Source organism: Drosophila biarmipes, chromosome 2L, assembly GCF_025231255.1.
Source record: "Drosophila biarmipes strain raj3 chromosome 2L, RU_DBia_V1.1, whole genome shotgun sequence".
Lineage (NCBI taxonomy): Eukaryota > Metazoa > Arthropoda > Insecta > Diptera > Drosophilidae > Drosophila > Drosophila biarmipes.
The window spans coordinates 9,785,354-9,805,292 of record NC_066612.1 but is presented as its reverse complement, the minus strand read 5'-3'; the positions used below and the strand labels follow the sequence as shown (position 1 = coordinate 9,805,292).

At 42.8% G+C, this 19,939-nt stretch overlaps 4 protein-coding genes across 4 annotated transcripts; 2 read left to right on the top strand and 2 right to left on the bottom strand.

Moving 5' to 3' along the window:
- Nucleotides 1–2,815: 2,815 nt before the first annotated feature.
- LOC108032483 (odorant receptor 35a) lies at nt 2,816–4,224 on the bottom strand. The gene is made up of 4 exons (XM_017106304.1): nt 3,343–4,224; nt 3,173–3,268; nt 2,934–3,116; nt 2,816–2,884 (listed from the first exon to the last, which is right to left on the bottom strand). Exons 1-4 carry the CDS (start codon nt 4,222–4,224, stop codon nt 2,816–2,818), a joined length of 1,230 nt encoding a protein of 409 aa, XP_016961793.1.
- Nucleotides 4,225–9,910: 5,686 nt separating this feature from the next.
- On the top strand, nt 9,911–10,823 carry LOC108032443 (seminal metalloprotease 1). The gene is made up of 2 exons (XM_017106268.2): nt 9,911–10,127; nt 10,197–10,823. The coding sequence occupies exons 1-2, from the start codon at nt 9,911–9,913 to the stop codon at nt 10,742–10,744; spliced, it is 765 nt and encodes a 254-aa protein (XP_016961757.1). The 3' UTR covers nt 10,745–10,823.
- A 142-nt stretch (nt 10,824–10,965) lies between these two features.
- LOC108032379 (matrix-remodeling-associated protein 5) lies at nt 10,966–13,427 on the top strand. Its single transcript, XM_017106200.3, has 4 exons — nt 10,966–11,565; nt 11,629–11,731; nt 11,860–12,817; nt 12,891–13,427. The coding sequence occupies exons 1-4, from the start codon at nt 11,384–11,386 to the stop codon at nt 13,289–13,291; spliced, it is 1,644 nt and encodes a 547-aa protein (XP_016961689.1). The 5' UTR covers nt 10,966–11,383; the 3' UTR covers nt 13,292–13,427.
- A 2,051-nt stretch (nt 13,428–15,478) lies between these two features.
- On the bottom strand, nt 15,479–16,180 carry LOC108032340 (C-type lectin domain family 4 member F-like). The gene has a single exon (XM_017106150.1). The coding sequence runs from the start codon at nt 16,178–16,180 to the stop codon at nt 15,479–15,481; it is 702 nt and encodes a 233-aa protein (XP_016961639.1).
- Between the last annotated feature and the right edge of the window lie 3,759 nt (nt 16,181–19,939).

The following is a 19,939-nucleotide window of genomic DNA, read 5'->3' as shown; positions in this document are numbered from 1 at the left end:
CGAGTGCAGCCATAGCCATTTCATAGTCAGACATGAATGCTGCGCTTTGTTGCCCTGCTACGCCTTTGTTTGTATTGCCCTCAGGGGTAAAGTTTTTAGGATAATAACTTCCTGCGACTTTACGAGCCAAGGCAAAAGCCAAAAACCCACCAGCAGCAGCGGCAACTAAAGGGAAATGAGAATACTTAAGCAGAGTACACTGCAATTAAGGTTGTTGGCTTTTAATGAGCACATCTCGACAAAAATGTGTGCTAAAGAAATACTCTACTACCGAACTTGGTTTAATGGTAATTTTATTAAAATACCTATTTTTATACCTATTTAACTTGTTTTGATAAGATTATCTTATATACCAGAGAGGGCTGATATATCAATGGATAATTCTATTAACTTTGATAGGAAAACTAGGCCGGATGGCCAGGATTTCTTTTGTTATTAGACAGAAAATCAGGACTTTCTCGCAGTGCGGCGGAGGAACTGCATATGAACAACGTGGCGAAGGCAAGCCCTGAAAAACATCTCAAGACCTCCACTTAAAGCAGCCACCAAGTAAAAGCAAAAGCAAATGCCAACACATCAGCGGTGCCAAGGGAAGATGAGCTGGCAGACCGCAGAAACTTTTGACGCTGTCGACAGGCCCGGAAAATCTGAGAAACAGTACTGCCAAGCTATGTTATTCCTAGCTACCTAAAATTATTAAGGTCTTATATACAAACTAATTCCAAAATATTCTTGTTAAATATTGTTTTTCTCCAATTTTGATACTATGTTGGGTACTTAAGGGTATAATATTTTATCGTATTTACATACCAAATAATTAAAAGCTTCTGTTTCGCAACACTGATGAGAAATAAAGCCGAAAAAAATGGCATGGAGATGGGGCTGCGGTGGCATATTAAAGACAGACAGCAGTAGTAGGAGCACCGTCGTGGCTGTGGGCATAATCTCAGACATAATTACACACACAACTCACAGGACCTGGGCAGAGGAATGCGAATGCCAGGACTCGGAGCCTGGCTCTGAATCTGGTTCTGGGCCGGAGACTGACAAATGCAGTCACACATGAATGGGCTTTCTTCGGGGCTTTTTCTAGGTTGTTCCTACTTTTAACGGGGCCAGGGGAAAGTTGACTTAAAGGTGGAAATGCCTCGCAACCAGCTCGCTTCCCAGGAGCACTGCTCTCTAAAGGGCAAACTTTTAAAGTGCATTTAAAATTAATTAAGCATACGACGTGTTGTCAGCTCAGAAAGTATTGCATGACAGGTACTGCAATAAAAGCGAATCCTTGCTGCTTTATCTGGCAATTAACAAGTGTCCCTCCCTACCCACTGTAATTGATTTAAGGCCTTTGAATCAGAAGTTGAATCCCTGCAAAACCCTTTTCTTACCCTATTCTGCTGTTGCGCCATGCGCGGCTTGAAAAGTTTAGACACAATATCGCTAATGATAATTACAAGCTAAAAACTTTTCCCGCATTCACTTTAGCCCCTCTATATACATTTGTGCATTTGCCTTTGGCTTCAGTTGGCAACACAAGCATAAATATAAAATTTTCAGTGGTTAGCACAAAAGTTCAGCAACGCCAGGGGAGCGATAAGGGGATGTGAGTGCATAGACGAGTTATTTTGGACCCCAAATACTCATTTTTCCCAGACTCTGTCGGTTCTAATTAAGCGCCATTATTGCGACTTGCAGTCAATGCATATAAAGATATCAAAGAACCCGCCTTTGAAGTCATGTGGGAAATTCAGGCTCTCCATTTTCTTTTGCATTTTATAATTTTAAGCACGAACAGTCGCTGTGAAAGGCACCTAATCAAACTAAATTGGGGAAATGTTTTTTTGTAAACTTTTTTTTATTTAAACTAAACTACAAACAACATACAAAAATTACACTTAGAATTATTCGATTTGACATCAATCACCTTAGATACATCGTGGGGTCAAAACAAACCCTTTTGCAACCCAAATCCAGTACAAATAGGACTCATTAGTCCTGGCAGGCAGGTCGTGGAGCACTACACAAGCCCAGGCGAACAACATGGCGCTAATGAAGTACAAATTGGCTAATGGGGCGGGTCGAAGCCTGAAATCGACGGCCATGGAGACGTCGACAGGGTCTAATTATCAATGAGCGGGACACGCCTGTCGAAGTTCGACTTGCTCTTATGAGGGAGTTATGGGCGGAAGATGGCGACAGCCTAAGCGCGGGGCGGGCGGGATGCATGGGCTTTTTATGTGAAAACTTTTGTGCATTTTCATGGCGAAACTTTAATGGATTAATTTACCAAAATGTTCGTGCCAGAGGAAATTGAAACATAGTGGGTGGTGGGGCTGGGAAGAGTCTCCAGCGAAGTTGAAGATTTATGGCTTACGGCGGAGACGACGCCATCCCAAGCCCGGCTTAATGGCCGCTGATCATTTCCAGAGATGGTAAAACATGGAAAGCTGGAAATTTATATTTTTTTGCCGCTCTCTTTGGCATTTGGTATGCTGGCGATATTCTAATTTCATTACCCAACAGCAGTGGCAAAAGTTTTATTAACTTTTTGCAAGTTTTTGCTGCACAGAAATCATGAATATTTTATTGCACATTTTCAGGCCACCCACATGCGCACATTATGTCTCACACACAGCCACGGAAAAAGAGCAAAAGTAGCGAAAGTCAATGGTGCGTGTGAGCCGGCGCCTTTTATCAATTTAATTTAATTAAAATTAATTCACCAATAATTGACTTTTAATATGCAATCATTTGTATCGACGGACTAGAGTCGCAGGAGGAGGCGGCGGTGTGGCATTAAAAAAATGCGAATTGTTTAATTGCTCATTTGTCGACGCTGCATCGAAGTGAGGAAAGTGAAGTACGAGAAGGATGCCTGCAGGATCTGTGAAAGAGGTGATAATTGAGGGTTTTTGGAATTGCTTTTCACTCACTTTCAAGCCAGCCTGCAGACTGACGCGAAAATATTTCAGTCCCGTCACATAGAAGGGTTTGCTATTCATCTCGATGGCCAGGTTAACAAGCTTAAGCAGTCGCAGGTTATCCCGGGGATTTGTAGAGTACTGCAAGATTTGCTCCCACTGGGTTAGGTAGTACATAGAGCTCAGGGAGTCCGTCTAGCTCGAAAGAAAAAGGTTTAAATGCTTGAAAATATACATGAAGTTTAGCTCACAGTAAAGGCCAAGTTAGAGCCAAGTTGGCCAAGGGAAAGCAGTTCCACTGTTTTGGCCCCAAACCAAATCGCATAGATGTAATTAGCCATGGGATTCTGTTTACAAATTACTCAGAATTACTAAATATTCATTAATTATTTTGAAACCTAATCATTTAATATTTCCTCACCGTATAAGCCTTAAATGAAAGGGCGCATAGAAGACCAGCAGCAAAGGCAAACATGATGAAAACCCGCACAGTATACTGCGCCTCCAACTCCTGGCTAAAATGATTAAGGGCCACATTTTTTCTCAGTGTTTTAATAATTAGTTTCTCAAGCTGTCTGGCCATGTATGGTCGCTCCCTGGCTGACACAATCTTTTCAATGGCCAACTCCAAGTCCCTTTTGAGCAGCAGATAACTACCATTAAGATGCACAATTAGTTCACACAGCAAATTAGTCTCCCCGAACATCATGGAGTCTATGATGACGCCAACCCACATATTACTCAAAAGGAGAGGCACAAAAATATGCAAGGGATCCGAGTCAAATGGAAATATCATGGAGTACAGAAAATCCTTACTTTGGTTGATTATCGAAAATACAGGAGCGATTAAATAGAGTAAGATCACTGCTCCATACATAGCAGAAACCAATCTATTTATCAACATTTGTGCATCAACTTTCCGAAACATCTCCGGCTCCTTTCGTGGATCTATATAGATCTTGGCGTAGAACACTTGCAGAAACTTCTGCAGCTCCTCGAAGTGCAGGAGAATATGAAGACTCCTGAACTGAGCTTCCACCAGGATCAAGTAGGTGGGCATGCCGGTGAGAAAGGCGTCCAAGTTCCGATTCCTAGCCTCATATCGCAGATATCTCAGTTCCGCATCGTTGTGCTGCATGAAAATCAGGCATCCCAGCACAGCCATAACCTTGTCCAGATATCGGGCCCACTTTCCCGTACTCGGATCCAGGGGCCAGAATATGTGATTCAACCGGAACACGACCAATGGCCAGGCCAACTTCACCTTCTGACCATCAGCGAAGCGGGGCACGTAGCGACCCATAATGTCAAAGTCAAGACTGCTGAGCAATGTCGACTCTCCTCCGACTTATATAACCGCCAGGGATTAGCCAGGAGCTCAGACGATGACAGTTTCTCAACTTTTAAATGAACGCTCCCATGCGTGCAATGGCTCAATTAAGTTATTACCCTCCAGTTCCAAGCCAAACGGAAACATTTGAAAGTTTCACATTAATATTGCCTCATTTACGATGTAATGGCTTGTTCTCAAATAATTGAGACAACTTTCCCAGGACCACGTCGGGGGAATTGGCGTTCATTAGGGGCTATTAAACGCAGGTAATGTTGCAAACAGGGGTAAACAATGAATGGAAACGCATAAACAGATTTTAAATTATCGTTGCTCAAAATATGAATAAATATAATAAGCGCTTGCTCATAGAATTTTAATTTGGTTTTCATTTGGTTGTAGAATTATTCTGCTTTTGCACTTATAAAAAATGGACTAACGAAAATCGAGTTATAAAATGTTTTAAAGTTTGTATTTTTTTTATGAATGTTTGTTTTTATAATTTATTTATTTAATTTATTTAATATATTAACTGAAAAAGCTTGATCCTAAAGATAAGTCATGAATATGAGTAAATAAAAATAAAATAACATACATTTGTATGCAAATTTAATTTGATTTTGTCCTGCTTGCAATAAGTACATGCATTTAACAAATTTTATTGTTCCGAGTCAAATTTTATTTATTTACCCTACCTTAATTAACATTGATTGAGATTGATTGTGTATGCGATCAAAAAGCAATTGACTTTATAATTTAAAATAATAAAAAAATTACAAAAACCAAAGTAAACAACAGTGTGAACTTCGTCTGTATCTGTCACTTAAAGCATAGTTAATTTGTGACACATTTTTGCACTTTCTGTAAAGCCAGCTCTTGCGCTGTCATGAACTCCCGCCTGGTAACTGGGGCATGAAAAACTCACTTAACAAATTCATAAAAATCAATTAATTCAAACGCGCAACTTTCGCACGCTGCTGAAGCTCTCGCAGCTTTTCCGGATTACTCCCAGCGATGCCATTTGTCCCGGTCCGCCTGCATCCGCTGCGGTCTGCAGTGGAGACACCATGGCAGTGGCAACAGTTTGTGTTATGAATATTTTAAGAGGCAGCAGTCTGTCTCTCCCTTGTCTAACCGAATAGAAAAACGACAATAAGGCAGCGCAGGGCCCAAGGCAGCGGGTTGGGGGCGCACAACGTGGGACACCGAGGAGCGGCGAGGAGCTGCAACCCCGGCGTAGAAACTGCAGTTTGCTCGCCACATTCATCTTAATTTCCTGTCACGACAATGACAACGAGGTTCGTTGGCTTGGCGGTTCGGTGGGTTGCTTTCGTGGGCAGCAGTCCACCGAAAGTCCTGAGTCCTGAATCCTGACCATCCAGCCAAGTGTTGTCTAGCCAAGCGGCTGACTGGAAGCCCAGAAAACAACAAGAGCCACACATTTCACTGCCATTTTGTATGCACTTTGCCGGCAAGGATACAATGTATTGTTTATGAGCCTTGCCGAGGCCTGCCGACTTTAAGTCAAAGTTCTCGCACACGCTAAGGTGAAAGTCATGCATCATAACAGTCATCGGGGGAATTTGTCTTATAAATTTAAATTACCATCGTCCATTGTATACTATTTCTCTTGGCAGAAGGTCAGGACTGTCAAAGACATATTAATATGTTTAGCAAAACAATGAAAACTACTATAAAATAAACATTACAATATCTTTCAAATGGGGAAAATGACAAACAAGTTTGTTCGGCTACATTAAGATAAATATAGGACGAACGAAAGCAGTGATTAAAATCATTAAAAAGATCGATATTTTTTATATATAAATATTTTTTTACCAATTTTCAATGCAAAGAAAGTTAACGTTTTCATGTGACTGGTTGGAAAAATCCTATCTTATCTTATAATCACTTAGATCATTTTAATTTCCTAACAATCTACCTATAGAGTCACCCCAATTCGGCTTTCTAAAACATCTCCCTCTGTCTTTTCCCAGTGTTCCGGTCCTTTTTTTTCGTGTTAAGCGCTTTTTAAGCCTTTGTAGCGGCTGTTGCTGTTGCTTTGGCTTCGGCCCCGGCATCTGTATCTGTATCTGTAGCCGCGCCTGAAACTGTGCCGGCTTTGTAGCCCATAGATGGAATTGCTGGGCATCCTGGCGAGTCCTTGTAGTTGTTGTGCGTGGCAGTGGCAATGCCAAATGCCGTCAAAAAGCAAAGGGCCAGAAGCGTTTCTGTTTCGCCCCGGCGTTTCGCATAAACAAGGGTGGTGGCGCGCCCCCCTTCTGCCGCATCCCCACGCCGTCCTTTGTCCGCCGTTTGTGCCCCTGCCACCCAACTCTTTTGCCCGATGTTATCGCGTGCCACAGGATATTGCACTCTAAGCCAGTAGATGGCGTCATGTAAAGCTGGACAACATCCGATTAAAACTTTACGATGTGCGTGTGTCCGCCAGTTATACCACACCCCCCATATCTCCGCCCATGGTTTTTGTGTCTCTGTCTGGGAATGGGGGCGTGGCGAGGAGGGTCTGGGAGGGCTTTGGGCCGTCTCGTTGGTCAGCAAGTGGATAAATTCTCATTTACTGCTCTTTTAACCATGCTGTTTTTGTCGCTTCTTCTTAGCCCTGGTTCGCTTGTTATACTTGGCATGGAGCTATTCGGGATTGAGTGAGTCTATTGTGCAGTCTATGAGTTCTTGTTTATTTATCAGGTAAAAATTTGATTGTAAAAAGAATTACTAGGAAATAAAAACAGATTTTTATATATATTTTAACAAAACAAGCCACTTTTATTTGCCATTTCTTTTCTACAATATATTGCTTTTAAAAGGAATAATAAAGTACAGCCTGCTGTGCCATAAAAAGATTCGAGTTTGTTCATTCCTTCTATTATAAGGAACATAAATCAATTTAGAAATAAGAAATCAAGAAAACCGATACCCCTTCTTAGAGAAAAGGCCATGCACTCAATCAGTAAACATTTCCTGACCGCAGCTGAATTTTAGATCGCATCAGTTGCAGGTCAATAGGTCGCTTCCCCAAAGAGCTGAGGTATCAATTAGTCCACCCCCTGTCGCCCCACTGTCCGCTGACGTTCAGTTTCAGCGTGTAAATTGTCCACTCGTTATGCGAGAGGGGGGTGGGTTTTCGGCCCTGCCACAAGGGGGTGGTAGGGTGAAAGGGACGAGGGACCCAGGACGCAGGGCGGCTGAGTGGCAGGGTAATAGCGCGGCATGTTAAACTGACCGCAAGCATTGTTTATCATTAAGTGCGGCCCATGGCCAGAAAGAGTGGGTCCTTCGCATCCGGATCCAGTGGCCAGTTCCTGGGTCAGCATGTGTCACATGACATATGTGCAAGTGGAATGTAGTGAGTGCCTAGTGCTCCTCGGCCTGGGTGCAATATTTTCTTCTTTTTTTGTTTGCCTACCCAAACATGTGTACTGCGGCCGCCTTGGGCTAATGGAGTCGCTAGTTAGGCCACTAGAAACCAAATGAAAAGCTCAACTTTAAGCGCTCCTACATTAAATAAAGGAAATAAAATAAACTTAAAAGTTGTTTTTTTTCCAGCCATTTTCGGCAAGCAATTCGGCCCACCATCCTTTTGCAGCGAGTGCATGCAAAACTTTTGTAATTAGGAAGCAATGTCGGTCATTAGTGCGGGAACTGTTGGCCAGGGGCTGCTGCAGAGGGGGGTGGCTGGGGGGGCACTGGAATGGCCACAAAAAGGCGCCAGCAGTCAAAACAACAATGCAAATGCTCAGCGGGGAAAAACTCTCCGGTTTTCCTTCCACATGGAGGAAGATGGAATGCACTTCCAAATTTAGTGTGGAAATTTTCCCCGAGATAATTACGAAATTTTCAAGAGACTAAGGCAGTTCCGCAAACTATTTCTCAGAAATAATATTCACACAAAAATATTTTTAACATTAATGCTGCTATAATAAAGTTCTTAATTTGTTGGTAATACTTTTCAATGCTTTTCATTTAATTTAAAGAAAGATCGTTATTTTCTTTTAAATTAGTAATCCTAAACAGTAGATGGAAAAAAATAAAGTCTATAGTTTTGACAAAAATATTTACAAAATAGTAAAAGAATTAAATATAAAGAAAAATATTTAATACGAACTAAAAAGAAGTAACAAATATTAATAATAATTAAATAAAATCAAGTACAATTAAGTTATCTATTTTTGTGAATATTTTAACTTTTAATTTAATTAAAAATAATTTTAGTAGTATAATGTTTAATCTTTGTGAAAAATAATTAGTTCTCAGCGGCTTAACTATAGTTATATTTATGGGACATGGATAAAAGTAAAACCCCTCCTATCATGCAGTTTCAAAATTTAAATGGCTAAAACTTGTCCAGTGTGTCCCCTTTCAGCTCGCTGGCCGAATGCCCAGGGAACTCCGAACTCCAAACGGGATTGAAACAAAGAAATGGAACCTTTGCGGACCTCCGCGACAATGGCCATGAAGATGGCGACCAACAGTTCGGAGTGGATTCGTCCAGCAGTTGGCTGGCAGGCACAATTGGACGGCCATCGAGCGCAATTTTAATAAAGTTTGAATGTAAAACTTTTCGATTTGAAATGCGCATAAAAGTTAACTATTTCCGACGGTCCGGCTCCATAGCTGAAAAGTGAAAAACCCCGAGCGGCAGAAGCTGCGAATGTGTGTGAAAAAGTTTTCACTTCTGCCGCCCGTTGCGGTGATCATTCGATGGGAGGTGGCGGGTGGACAAATCCAACCTCTGGCAAACAGCGGATGTGACGACCACCGGCCACGCCCACTGTGACTGACAGGAGGCGCCGCTGCCATTGCAGTTGCAGTCGCAGTAGAAGCAGAAGTCTCGGTCGAAGACTCAGTCATCGTCTGGCCATGGCTATAAATTAAAGCCAACAAACCGAGTGCGGAAGCTGAGCGAGCAGAGGAAAGCGGACAAGTGGATTTTCAGCCATTACATCTTGGCCAAGGGACTGGGATTGGGTCTGGGAAAAGGAATGCGACTCAGCCTGAAACTGTGACCAAACGGAAGCGCAAGCTGGGCTGCTAAGTAGCTTCGAGCTCCGCTGGCTAACGATCAACTTGTCCAGTCAGAGAAACCTAAGACCTCCCTCGAGAAATATAAATTTATAGAACACTAAACTCCTGAAATTATCAGGTCTGTTCTGATTTGTAATTTTAAGACATTGTAAATAATAATAAAAATAATAATAAACTATAATATGAGTTGGATAATTTATTGCACATTTTTATTTTGGAATTTTAATATATTTGTAAACGAACTTTAGTAACTCAGAAGTGAAAACCGGAAAAGCCCTGTATACCTTTAAAAGCTTTTCTAGTAATTAAGTTCACATAAATAATCTAAACTAGTTCGTAGCAAACTTAAGCTATGATTACAAGCATATTTACATATTTTGAATAGACTATTTGTTAAGCTGTGGCAAAAAGTTTCATGCCTATTTTTGGCAGAACTCAGCAAACGGATGGAAGTGCTTTAGCACCCGCAGTTTGTGGAAATCTTACACATTTTCGTAGTATTTCATATTCCGCCGACTCTTATCGCTAATCAATCACAAGTAGTTTTTAAGGCCGCTCATACCGCGATAAATCGCAATATATTAGCGGTTAATTCTCATTAAATCAGTCAAAAATGATTGGTGCTTGGATTCAGTTGTTCCTGCTGGGCACTCTGTGCTCTGCGGTTTTTCCAGCTCCCTACAGTACGCATTATGAGGAAACGGATCCAGAGCTGACAGCAGGATACTTCCAGGGCGATATGGATGTGGACTTTGCGCGCAACGGACAGCTATCCGAGACGCGTCGCTGGCCAAACGCCACAGTTCCTTATAGGATCTCAGAGGAGTTTGGTAAGATGGTTGAGACAGAGACTTGCTAATGGGCTGACAAATTGTCCTTCCTGTAAAAAACCTCTTCAGATGCTCCTTATGTGGAATACATTAAGATTGGCATGCAGATCATCGAGTACTACTCTTGTATTCGCTTTGTGCCTGCTGCTGAGGACGAGGAAAACTATGTTTTTGTGCTGCCCTCCACTTCGGGCTGCAGCTCGAAAGTGGGCTATCAGCCGGGTGAAAGAACCGTCAAACTTAAGCCTGGCCAACTGGACAGTGGCTGCTTCAAGCTGGGAACCATCCAGCACGAGCTGCTCCACACCTTGGGGTTCCATCACCAGCAATGCTCTCCGAATCGCGATGAGTTCGTGAAGATTGTGGAGGAGAACATATCCGAGGGCCACGAGAAGAACTTTGTCAAGTACGAAGCTGACGAAGTGGGGGACTTCGACGAGCCCTACGACTATGGCAGCATCTTGCACTACAGCTCCTTGGCCTTTTCGATCAACGGCGAGCCCACAATTGTGGCTCTGGACCCAGAGGGTCAGCAGAAAATGGGCCAGCGTTTGATGATGAGTGAGACCGATATCAGACGTCTCAACACCATGTACAAGTGCCCAATTCCATTGTAAAGCATGCCACAAAAAAATTATACAAATTTTAAACAATAAAATTTAATTGCTTTAATCTTTTTATCTTTTCGTTAATCAGTGGAAATTATAAGTACTTAAAAAACCCAGCTGATTAAAGTTTAACGATTATTCTGCTCGAGAAAGATTAGCACTTTGGGCTTAAGTTACGCAAAAAATATCATGTGTACTATTTTTTTATGTCAAATTAACTTTTTCGGAGATAAGTAAAAAATCGAAATACATTTCTCCTGGGTTTTTTACCGCTGCATTTTCCAAACAAGTGAAACCACAGAAACTCACGCTCTTTCGTCGAAACACGAATTTAGCCGCATCAGCTGATTAGATAATAACAAAGACGCTTATCTTATCTGCCGTGGAAGTGTAGGGCACTTACCTGGCATATCAGTCAGCTGATGAATTTCGTTCTTTATTATTCTATAAAGAAACCAGTTGAAGTATTGTATCCCACCACTGGAAGGCAGTCCATCAGTTAGTCATAAAGTGAATGGAGAGCCATGTTTTGAAGACTCAGTCAGTCGAAATCCAGCAAGCATTCCCAAAGCAACCATCTCGAAAATGACGAACCACTAACTGAGTACGTTCCTTCCAGTCGATGAATATAGTATTTGCATTCAGCCTATGGCTCTGCAATGTGCCGTGAAGCCCAAAATGTGGTTGGGCCTTAAGCAGATCCTGCTCTACGTGGGCCTACTGCTCTGCGTGCTCCTTCAGGTCTGCAGGAGCAAAACCCAACTGCAGATGTTCTGCCCCACCGTCTGCCACTGCGATCTGCATGCCCAGCGAAATCGAGCGATATGCAGGTGAGTTATCAATGGGTTATGAATGCTCTGCATTTCTTTAAACATATACTTTTTTGTATCTAGTGCCAAGCGCTTGATAAGCGCCAATATAGAAATGCCCAAAACCGTTGAGCTATTGGACCTGAGCTACAATGATATAACCACCATTGACGATGACTCCTTCAAGGTAAGTCCCCAAATAAATAAATAAATGACCAAAGTTCAAAATAAGTAATAACGCCGTATTCTTTGCAATATCAAAGAAAGATTAATTTGAAAAATTATTGCAGTTTATTAACCCACTTGTTTCCGTAGACCACTGTCCACCTGCTCAACCTCACATTGGCCCACAATGCTATCCACACTCTATATGGCGATGCCTTTTCGGAGTTGCCGCGACTTCGATATTTGGATCTTTCGTACAATCGCCTGGAGCAGATCGATGAGCATATACTCGAGTCCAACAACCAGCTGATCCACCTCAATCTGGAGGGCAACAAGTTGTCCACCCTGGGAAAAGGTCCCATCGTAAGGAGTCCGTCGCTTCGCTCTCTCAATCTGCGCAACTCGCAGGTGAATCAATTGGGAAACCAGCTACTGAGTGCCCTGCCCCAACTGCGTCAGCTGGATTTAGCCCAGAACATGCTGGTGACCCTAAGTCCTGGCGATTTTCATGCCCCGCGGTATTTGGCCTCCCTGAATGTGGAGGAAAATCCCTTCAATTGCGATCGGGCTTTGGCCAAAGTGGCCACTGGATTACGGCAGCGTGGCGTGGCCCTTTTCATGAGCGACTGCGTGGAGGAGGAGCAGCCTGTGCCGCAGGAGGATGTGGACGCGGATGTCGTGAAGGAGGCCACAATGAAGTTCGAACGCATTCAGCACTTTGAGCCCAGCACCCAAGGTCCCCAGTCCGTGCTCTCTGTCTGGCGGGAGCTGGACTCCAGCGAGGAGCAGGACAGCGAGGAGGACGACGGCCAGATGTCCTCCCTCAGCGATGTGTGCGAGGGAAGTCGGGAGAAGCTGTGCCTGCGATACCGCACCTGCTTGGAGCGCGTGAGTCATGAACTCCTGGCCGGCGGAAACTCCCAGCTGGAAGATGAAATCATACGCACGCACACCTACGACGAGGATGACCTCAAGCTGGCCTTTGTGGTGGGCGGGGCCACGGGCGTCTGCATGGTCATCTTCATCATCACCTTTGCCCTGTGCCTCAAGAGTTGCTGTGAGATGCGCAAGAAGAAAAGCAGCCCAGAGGTGGTCGGCGGGGATTCGGGTAGGTCCACTCAATTGGGGAATCGACCAGTGCATCAGTGAGCTATTTATTGTATTTTATGTTCTGCCAACAGCTCCTTTGGATCCTTCGCAGGACAGCCTGCCCACCATCCACACCTGGTCACCGCAGCGGACCCGCCAGCCCAGACGCTCCAATCCTCAGCGCTCATCGCGTGCCGTCGTCCGCCAGCCCTACGGACCGCAGGACAACTTCGTGTCCCGGCTATTTGGTCGTCCGGCCCGCAGTCAGTACTACCGGACCATCAATCAGAACACGGCCACCCTCATCCGGCGGCTCAGTCGAAGCAACCTCTTCACCAGTCGGGACCGGGAGCCCAGTTCCCCCACCACGCCGCCGCCAACCTCCACGGCCAGATTCTACACGGATGTGGTGGCCAGTGGTGCCGCGAGGCCGGAGACGCCGCCTCCAAACTACGGCGATGTGGTGGTCATCGAGAATTGTGATAACAAGTGAGGGAAGCTCCTTTCTTGTGGCGGCAAACGTTCGTTTTAACTAAAAAATATTCTAAGATATCGCTCCTCTCGTCCTTAACTCATTTATAAAACAGTGTTGTATAAGATAACTACCAATATATATATATAAATGTAAACTTTTTATTGAAATAGGAAATTTATTGGAATCACACAATAATTTACAAATATCAAAAATCGAATTCTGCCTAGAAATTGCCTTAGTCAATTTGCCCATAACATTTTGTTTAACCCGTTTGTATTTACCATTTAATGTTCAATATGTACTTCGCTTGGCCCTCGAAGATCTCTTAGCGAGCCTACAACATGTTGTTCAAAAGACCCTTGAAAACTTCAATGTTTTCCCATTCTCATCGCACACACAAAAATATCAATTGGGGAATTCCAGCATTTTTGCTGCTTCTTTTGGATGAGCATTACTTTTACAAGACTTGGACTTGCAGCTGCAACAAATCGCAATAAAAACTTTTGACAAAACTATCAAAGTTGGCATGGCATAGCGGTATGGGGCAGGGCCAACTGTGAAATTGCCACAGGAAAATCCCCGAAAAATTCAAGTAGCAAAAGTTTACACACTCAAATAAATGCTGAAACGCGGAAGAATATGGGTGGTCCTTTTAGGCCCCCTCTCCAGTCCTCCTCGCAGACAAATCGAAAACACCACAAAGGAAAATAAAAACCGCACAAAAAATGCCATGAGAATAAAACTGAAAAAAAAGGAACGGAAAACCCAACAATTTGCACTGCAAAGCGGCAAAAGTGTCTCCAAAGAAACAACCACGAAAGCCCGACCAGATACGGAAAAGGAATAAATATATATATAGGGAAAGAAAGAAGGTCCAAGTTATGTTGCAATGGAAAAAAGCGCATGTTGTGGCAAAAACTGTGTGAGGCAATGCACTGAGCGAATGGGACGACTTCAGAGGGGATTAACTTAAAGGCAAATAAAGAAATTATATAAAATTTATCTTAACAATATTTTTTATGGGATACTAAAATAAACGTATACACATGAATTATAACAAATATTTAGAATTTCTTAGGGCATAACTACTTTATTTTAGCGTAATCTCCAACATAAACAATTTTTTTTATTTATAAAAATGTTTTTGTATTAACATTTTAAAGTAGGTCATTACATTCTTTTTAAGTGGGCTATTATTCCTTTCAGTGCACTTACCTCTGCCAAACCACCACTCGAATTCATGGATCTTTTTGAACCACTCGCTTAATTCATCCTTCATTTGCCAGCTCACTTGTAAAGCAAATTTGCTGTGTGGCATCTTCATGGGTTCTGCTGTTAAGTGTTTGCCTAGCTGTCTATCTATATATCTATCCATCCAAACGTATCTGTGTTTTGTGGTGCCAACTTTCATTGCACTGAGCTCGGCGCTGCGGTGCACAAAAGTTAACGTATCCTGGGACCAAAGTTGCGTTGTCAACAACCAAAACGCAGGAAAAAAGCGGATTTGGGAAAAGGACTGTGGGGGAGCGTGGCGAAAAAATGCTCTCACCAGGAGGTCTGGTGGAAGCACAGTTGCAGAGCGTGAAAAAATATCTAAATCCAACATTAATGAAAAACTTTTTGCATAATCCACGATGAAGCTGGCGGCAAAGGCAGCAAACCGAAATCAAACCCACTTTTCCCCCAAAGGAGATGCAGCCAAGCGAGGTAGGAACTCCCCATCGAGTGAATAAAATGCAATAGAGGAGGGCCGGGATAACAAAGCAACAGATCCCGCCGGGAGGAGGAGCTGGTTGAGGCAGAAATGGATTTTTGAGGCATTGAAGGACACGCCAAGCGGCTTAAAAGGTGCTGAAGGTTACCCCCAAGAAAGAAGTAAGTGATGAGATGGCTCAGACTTTGAGGCTGGGGTGGCGAAACTTGCACTAAATCTAAGCCATGGCTGGGAAAACTGTGGAGCCCGAATTGAAAGGGAATTGGTGTAAGGAAAACTGATTGGAAAATGGTTGCGAATGGATCAGCGGGTTGGGGTTTTCTTTGAAAGTGAGCCTTTGCGGCCGGCCGGGCCACCATTTGTTATTTGATTGGAAAAATAAAAGGACTTTTTCCGTCTATATAATTGCATTATTTCTTGGTAAGGAAAGTATGTGTAAGTATTGCAAACATTTCACAAAAATAGAAGAAAAATGTTTAATTAGTTATTAACTAGTTTTCATCGTCTTGCTGGCAAATGAATTTTAGGGTTTCGTTACAAAGCGTATTTACAAATCCGAACTTCGTCAATGCTACGCAGTTCGCATCGCTTTCGATGTTTTTCCAAATCCATTTCACGAATTCTGCTGGTTTTCCGGAAGCTACAGATACGTACTCGTCCTTCTTTCCTCGATCGTTGATGCCCGACCAGTACCGAAGTAGATCGAGTTTCTCTGTGATGGCAGTAAACTCCTCTTCATTTTTGATCGATGCCAGGTGACCTCCCATTCGATGGCAAGTCCTTGCGGCTGTATTCCAATCTTGTTTAGCTTTTCTCTCGATATATAAATATCTTGACCCGATTTGCTGGAATCCTGGCAGAAGAATTTTAGTTTTGACTCCGGGAACAATACTCTGATCCTCAGTATGCTGCTTTTCCTCTAGCCCTGTGTAAAATTTCGTATGGCTTATCTTCTGAAAGGTTTCCTCCATAGATGTTTTCAGAGTTTCCAAAGTGGTCTGCAGGGACTGCAGTTGACCTTCGATCTTGTCCAATTTTCCATTGCTATTGGACACACCTTCAGCAAGAGTGTCTATCCTGTGCTGGCGGTTGACATTGTGATCGAATAAAGGATGCAGTGCCGAAAGGCAAAATGCAGCGCACTGATTTGGCGCATCCTTTAGTTTGCAAAAGGAACAAGTATCCTCTGACATGGCCCCGCCATAGGGATGGCTGACAAGAAACGCAATCAAAAAATATGTTCCGTGCTTCAACATATCGAAGCGAAAGGTTCCAATGAACTAACTTCGAGTTTGATTTGCTGGTTGTTAAATGTCAAAAACCCTATTGCTCTATCTGATAAGTGTATTTACATTTTGCAAAAAAAGGGTTTATTTATGATTATTTTTATTGTCAGAGGCACCATAACAATCAATCGCCCACTTTGTTCGCATATATAAATGTATTTAGTGCATTTTTGTAATATTTGTTTAAGATATCATTTATTTGTTCAGATGTATTACGCAGGTAATGCAATATATAAATAATTATTTAACGTTTTTTCCTTACTTTATTAATCATTTTTTAATTACTGGAGCTCATGCTTTTTGAATGCACAACTCCCAATCTATAAATATCTAAAGCATAGGTTTTAGTATCTGTGATTTGTTTGCGGAGTGTTAAACGCTACATGGCCATTTGCCAGCACTTTGCCCATTGCAGAGTAAATAAATTAAATTCTCATTTGCCGGCATTCGGTGGGGCCTGTAGCCCCCGGGCCCGGTGTAAAACTTTCAGGAGGTGCTGGACACGGCCGCCGTGTCGCCGGCGTCTTTCCACCTGTCCTCTGCCGACTCCTGGCCGTGTGTTGCAATAACAAACTCATGCTAATTGCTTTGCTAACAACTAGCAGCAACAGCGCCATCAGCAGCAACAGCAACTCGGTCTTGCACCGACAATAAGAGGGCAGAAAGCGCAGCTACGACAATAAATATCAGCAGAAACTGGCGTGGAGCTTGCTAAAGGTCCTGGCTACCTTTAATTACGGTTTCGCAGGACATCGGACCACACTTTCGCACACTCACCCAGGCTGCTAACTAGTTGCACATGGCACAGATACACTCATGACACGATTGACCTCTTGCCTTCGGGATGTTGCAGGTGCCACATGACCAACGCTTCAAGCCAGTGTCCTGGGCACTGAGCGAAATCGCACAGATACCTATGAGCAGGAAATTAAATACGAGTGATTTCTAATTAATAGCAAATTTTAGGCATTTTCAGAAATGTATTAATAAATAAAAAGAAATCTTAAAAAATCCATTTAGGACTGCTAAGATCTTCACCTTTACTGGTTTTGACTGAGCATCAATTCCTAATTTAAAGTGAACAGTTTTATATATGTATATAGATATTATAGAAGTGCAGGGTTAGTTTTATAGCATTTCTGCCTGTGTTGCCTCTGGTTTATAGAATTTGCACACGAACTTGCGATAATTGCTGGGAAATGAAATAAAAATGCAATTAAAGCCGGCGACGCTGAAGAGCTGGAGCTGGAGCTGAAGCTGGTCCTCGCTCGTTGAAATGAGCATTCAATTAAGCGGCGGCCAACGAGCTGCGAGAGCGTGTCCTGGAACGGGAGTGTCCTGGCGAGTGTCCTGTTTCTGGTGTCCTTCTGTCAGGGGCATACACACTTGATGGCGACGTCGTCGAGGGCGTTTACAAAATGATTTTTATCTTTATCAAATTAGAAAACGACAACAGCCAACGGTCCCCTGGACCAGCCGATCCCGATCCCAACTCCGATCCCAATCCCAGCTCCTAGCCCCATCCCCTCGGCATCCCTTGTCCAACCCCGTCCAGTCATCCGTGTCTTGGCAGTGTCATAGCAATTAAAACTCTGCCATGCCATTGTGTAGATTACATCGCCGGCGAGTCGGGGGCGTTCTTGGTCAATGGGCAGATGTTAAATGCTTTGAAGTTTATTTCCAGATTTGCACGACTGCCCCCTGTGAATCTATGTGAAAGTATGTGAATGGAAATCTTTAAAAGTGGGCGGATGCAGCCCACTATTAGCAGATTGGGTTTGAACACGGTGCGGGGTGCTAAGTATAAATTGGTGTCCTTAAGTCAAATCAAAGCTACGAAAATGAAATAAGAAATTACTTTAATTTACTTACAGCTTTAGGGAAACTGTGAAAATTCCATCTATTTATACATATTTCAAATTAACCTTACCCATTCAATCTAAGCCTGTTGGTGAGATATGACTAGCCTTTTATTTGTTCAGCTCAAGAGAAGGTAAATCATTTTACCAACAAATGCCGCCATTCGCGTGGCATCATACAATTTGAGCAGTTATCCCAGGTGACAGTTAATTTTTAATTTACACACCGAGGCACAAAGCCCAGTTCATTGCCTCACTCGCTTTCCTAATGCCGTTTGGCGACTGTTTTCAATTTACATGTGCCGGGCACAAAAGGACCCACTCGCAGAGGAAGCGGGGATGAAGGACTTGCGTCCGTTGGCGGCATTTTACACGTGACAGGTGAGTGGGAGGGGGTTGAAGCACCCCTCAAATGCGCCCTGGGGACACTCGGGTTTTTTCGCTTTTGCTTCAACTTTTTCACCACTCTGCTAAACTTCCACTAAACATTTGCCTTCTATTTTTTCCCCCTGCCCTTTTGCCATGAACTTATTTGGCAGTTGCCTGTCGTTTCTGTTGCTTTTTCTGCGGCTGTCTCTGCCATAGTCGATGTACTAAACATTTTTTAATGGCTTGTTTTGTGGCCCCCAAGTTGTTGACTGGTTGACTGGCCAGCAACATTTTAATGAGTTTGTTTCCCCGCCGAAAGCCGAGAAGGTTGGCCGCTGTCCTTTATTATGCACAGCTTTATCAATATTTTTCAGGAAAATCATAAAAACATGACATTTTCTGTGACAGCAAGGGTTAGGTTAGGCTCGGACTTATAAATACAGTACTGGAAATTTTTTTAGGTGCACAATCAAAGGCAAAAGAGTTCAGCTTTTTCCGCGTTAACCCCTGAGTGCAGCTCGGCTCATTAGCCGCCGCTTTACAGCATTCCGCAATTCTGTTTGCTCAATTTCATAAGCAATTGTGCACTGCATTGCACTGCGCCTAAATGTATGCAACACACACAAGAGATGCTAATGCATGCCCAACACACATGCACCCCCACACGCCCTCGCATAATTCTGATTTCAAAATGGACGCAAACGAAGTTGCCGCTCACAAGAGCACGCAAAGTTGCTTCTGTGCTCGGCTCAGCGTTTTTCCTTTACTTTCCTTGGGCTTGCGAATACGTGGAGAAAGTTTTCGCAGCTCTACGATTTTTTCCCATTCTAAACACATCGGAAGAGCTTCAATTTTTTTGCTTTTTTTCAGAAAATACGAGCTTAGAATTTTTAGTAAAAGTCAATTCGGCTGCAAAGAGGTGAAAACCAAATGTGTGCAATCCTAAAGTTTTTATTGCTAATTAATTAATTTTTATTTATTTACAAGATTATTGTTGTTCATTTAGTTATTTCATACGGTTTCTGCTTGAAAAAAAAAACTATAAAAACCGAAATGGAAAGCCAAGGCAGGAGCTTCGAACAAATTTTGAGTCATAACTGAAGACAATAGATACGCATCTGACAGCGCTACGGATGAACATGGTCATTCCAAAATAATTCAACCGGCCTTCCAGCGGTTGAGTTCGAGATACTTTTGCATCGAGGATCAATTTAAAGTAGATTGAACGGCTGAATCCTAAAATGTTGCCAGAAAGAAAACAAGACAGTAAAAAATACATTTTACTTTAGTTTTTTTTGGCAAAAATATAAATAAAACTCTGGGTTTTATTTAAATTTATGATCTTATCGCAAATTAAAAATAAATAATAAATAATGTCATTAAAGTTTCCTTATCATAAACTGAAAAACCGAATTGATTTTAATAAAGCCAAACTCGC

Excerpts from the sequence above, each read along its gene's own strand:
- LOC108032483 (XM_017106304.1), bottom strand. The coding sequence starts at position 4,224 with ATGGGTCGCTACGTGCCCCGCTTCGCTGATGGTCAGAAGGTGAAGTTG. Across the intron at positions 3,269-3,342 it reads TTTCATTTAAGGCTTATACG|AATCCCATGGCTAATTACAT; the intron begins GTGAGGAAATAT and ends ATTTGTAAACAG. Across the intron at positions 2,885-2,933 it reads GTCTGCAGGCTGGCTTGAAA|ATCCTGCAGGCATCCTTCTC; the intron begins GTGAGTGAAAAG and ends CCTCTTTCACAG.
- LOC108032443 (XM_017106268.2), top strand. The coding sequence starts at position 9,911 with ATGATTGGTGCTTGGATTCAGTTGTTCCTGCTGGGCACTCTGTGCTCT. Across the intron at positions 10,128-10,196 it reads TAGGATCTCAGAGGAGTTTG|ATGCTCCTTATGTGGAATAC; the intron begins GTAAGATGGTTG and ends AAACCTCTTCAG.
- LOC108032379 (XM_017106200.3), top strand. The coding sequence starts at position 11,384 with ATGGCTCTGCAATGTGCCGTGAAGCCCAAAATGTGGTTGGGCCTTAAG. Across the intron at positions 11,566-11,628 it reads CGAAATCGAGCGATATGCAG|TGCCAAGCGCTTGATAAGCG; the intron begins GTGAGTTATCAA and ends TTTTGTATCTAG. Across the intron at positions 12,818-12,890 it reads GGTGGTCGGCGGGGATTCGG|CTCCTTTGGATCCTTCGCAG; the intron begins GTAGGTCCACTC and ends TTCTGCCAACAG.
- LOC108032340 (XM_017106150.1), bottom strand. The coding sequence starts at position 16,180 with ATGTCAGAGGATACTTGTTCCTTTTGCAAACTAAAGGATGCGCCAAAT.